At 38.5% G+C, this 2,228-nt stretch overlaps 1 protein-coding gene across 1 annotated transcript in view; it reads right to left on the bottom strand.

Moving 5' to 3' along the window:
- Positions 270–2,228, bottom strand: part of LOC110267180 — a 3,316-nt gene continuing 1,357 nt past the window's right edge. Inside the window, exon 2 of the mRNA XM_021112331.1 lies at positions 270–1,254. Coding sequence (XP_020967990.1) covers positions 613–1,254 — 642 coding nt within the window. The 3' untranslated portion in view covers positions 270–612. The remainder of the gene's footprint in view (positions 1,255–2,228) is intronic.

Below are 2,228 nucleotides of genomic sequence, written 5' to 3' on the forward strand. Positions count from 1 at the left end.
TTCCACGTTAACTAAGTTAACGTGGGAGTTAACGTTGCTCATGGTGGCTCTTGGTGGTTCACCCCAACGTTAGTGACAAAGGTAAGTGTCACTAACGTTGGCTATCAATTGCTCTCTCCACGTTAGCTTAAGTTAACGTGGGAGTTAACGTGGCTTATGGAGGCTTGGCCAACGTTAGTGACAAAGGTGAATGTCACTAACGTTGGCTTCTCTTTTGCTTCTTAACGTTAGAGTCCATGTTAACTAAGTTAACAACGTGTAGGTCATGCATAGATAACTTCATTACAACACTAATGCATTTAGATACATAGATGGAAATGATGGCTATTTGCGGCATACAGCATAATTAACCATCCCGGTCTGGGAAACTATAAAGAGTTGAAGCGCCGTTGATAACAAATCTGGGGATGAAATAAAAAAAAATTACCAACAATATGGCAAAGCACCATTCAGGAAATAACGAAGAGTAGAACAGGAAAATGACACGTTGATACATGCTTGGGAGCATCATTGGTCGCAAAGCAAGATTCAAAACAACTTTAGCGACGAATCACTCGGAGAAGCTGCTAGGATCTGCATCTAAACATATTATCAGCAACTTATAATGCTTAGTTAACCCCAGAAAAAAACACCTGCTTTGTGGGATACAGACAAATACGACCCTATTGGATAAGATAAATAAATGCGGCCGTTATCTTGTGCAACTGGTGGACTTTGTGCTCGCCATGGCGAACCGATGTCGACTTGGCTAACCAGACTTGCATGGGAAGCGGTGGAAGCAAAATATATAGGACAACCAAGGATGTTGGTTCGGTATTCTGGACTGCCATTGGTGTTGCTACGTACAGGAGAGGGGGGAGGAGTATATTCGATGGCAAATGGAGGTATCACGTCGCCCATCCGAAACACATCACAAGAAAGGGCGCCTGGACGACATGGATCCATGCTAATCAGTGTTAGACCAGTGGAGTTGCTTCGAGTATGTGGTCTTGGATAAACAATACGGGATCTATCAAGGTTCCTTATAGAGATGCATAGAGTGCCATCACCTTGGTAGTAGGCGTGCAACCAAGCCCCATGCCTGATATTATAGGCGGCAACCATAGAAGAGAATCCTTTAGAAAAAAATGCATTGTTACCAACCTTGTCTAACATAATGCGAAACTCATTTCCATGATTGTCCTTAAACATCATGAAATCACCCAGTTCATGATGAAATGCATGATAAAAGGGGCCGAGAATTGCAACTCGTCTCTGAGAAACATATACGGAGAACACAGACAAATTAAAAATAACTGGGAACGTAAAACTCATACCTTGATATATTTATAAAATTAGAATAGCCAAGTATAAGTACGTGCATGAAGACCTTTTCATTAATGGCAATATGTTCATATACATATATATGTATGATCCAAAGCTTTTCACTTTATCTATATGTATACAATATATATCAGCTATATAAGGTGTTATATATAAATATATGACATATATTAAATGAAATCGGGAAAAATGACGCATGAGGACATTGACAAAAAAAATAAATGAAAGGAGCATTGCAATCCATAAAAGATGAAGCTTCATAAGAATATTTTCTTATATGAATAAGAGATGGTATTGACTCAGAAGGAAACGTACGACCACGGGATCCAATGCAAGGAAGAAAAGTCTATAGAAATCAGGAGGGATCACCATTTTCATTTGAGTCAGCAGATGGCCAAAGACATACTTCACAAAATGAGAGTAACGACATTAAATACTATGTATGAAAAAGGACCTCACATATTGGGTAAGAGTATCAACAAAAAATTCTATAAAAGGCACAAATATACATGTGTGTCTGAACATAAATGTGAAGCAAGATAAATTTTGGTCACTTACCCATGGTCCACCAATACGAAAATAAATTTTTGAATCATTGAAGAAAGTGACCGCATGACAAATATAAATCCAAAAGCCCGGGGAAACAGGGGAAGGGTGGGGAATGGTGGGGGCGGTGGGAAATATTGTGCGATGAGAAAGCGGTATAGCGTAGACCGAAATTAAATTGGTATGGCTAAGATTGACATATTTATAATAAAGCCTAACCGATGAGTATGAATATATGAATATTATTATTTAAATATTAAATAATAATACTAACAAATGAACAAACAAATTGAGCAAATATTGTAATGAAATCCAAGGAACGGAGCCTATCATCAGTGATAATATTTCGCCCCCAGACC

This window comes from Arachis ipaensis, chromosome B09 (genome assembly GCF_000816755.2).
Source record: "Arachis ipaensis cultivar K30076 chromosome B09, Araip1.1, whole genome shotgun sequence".
Classification (NCBI taxonomy): Eukaryota; Viridiplantae; Streptophyta; class Magnoliopsida; order Fabales; family Fabaceae; genus Arachis; species Arachis ipaensis.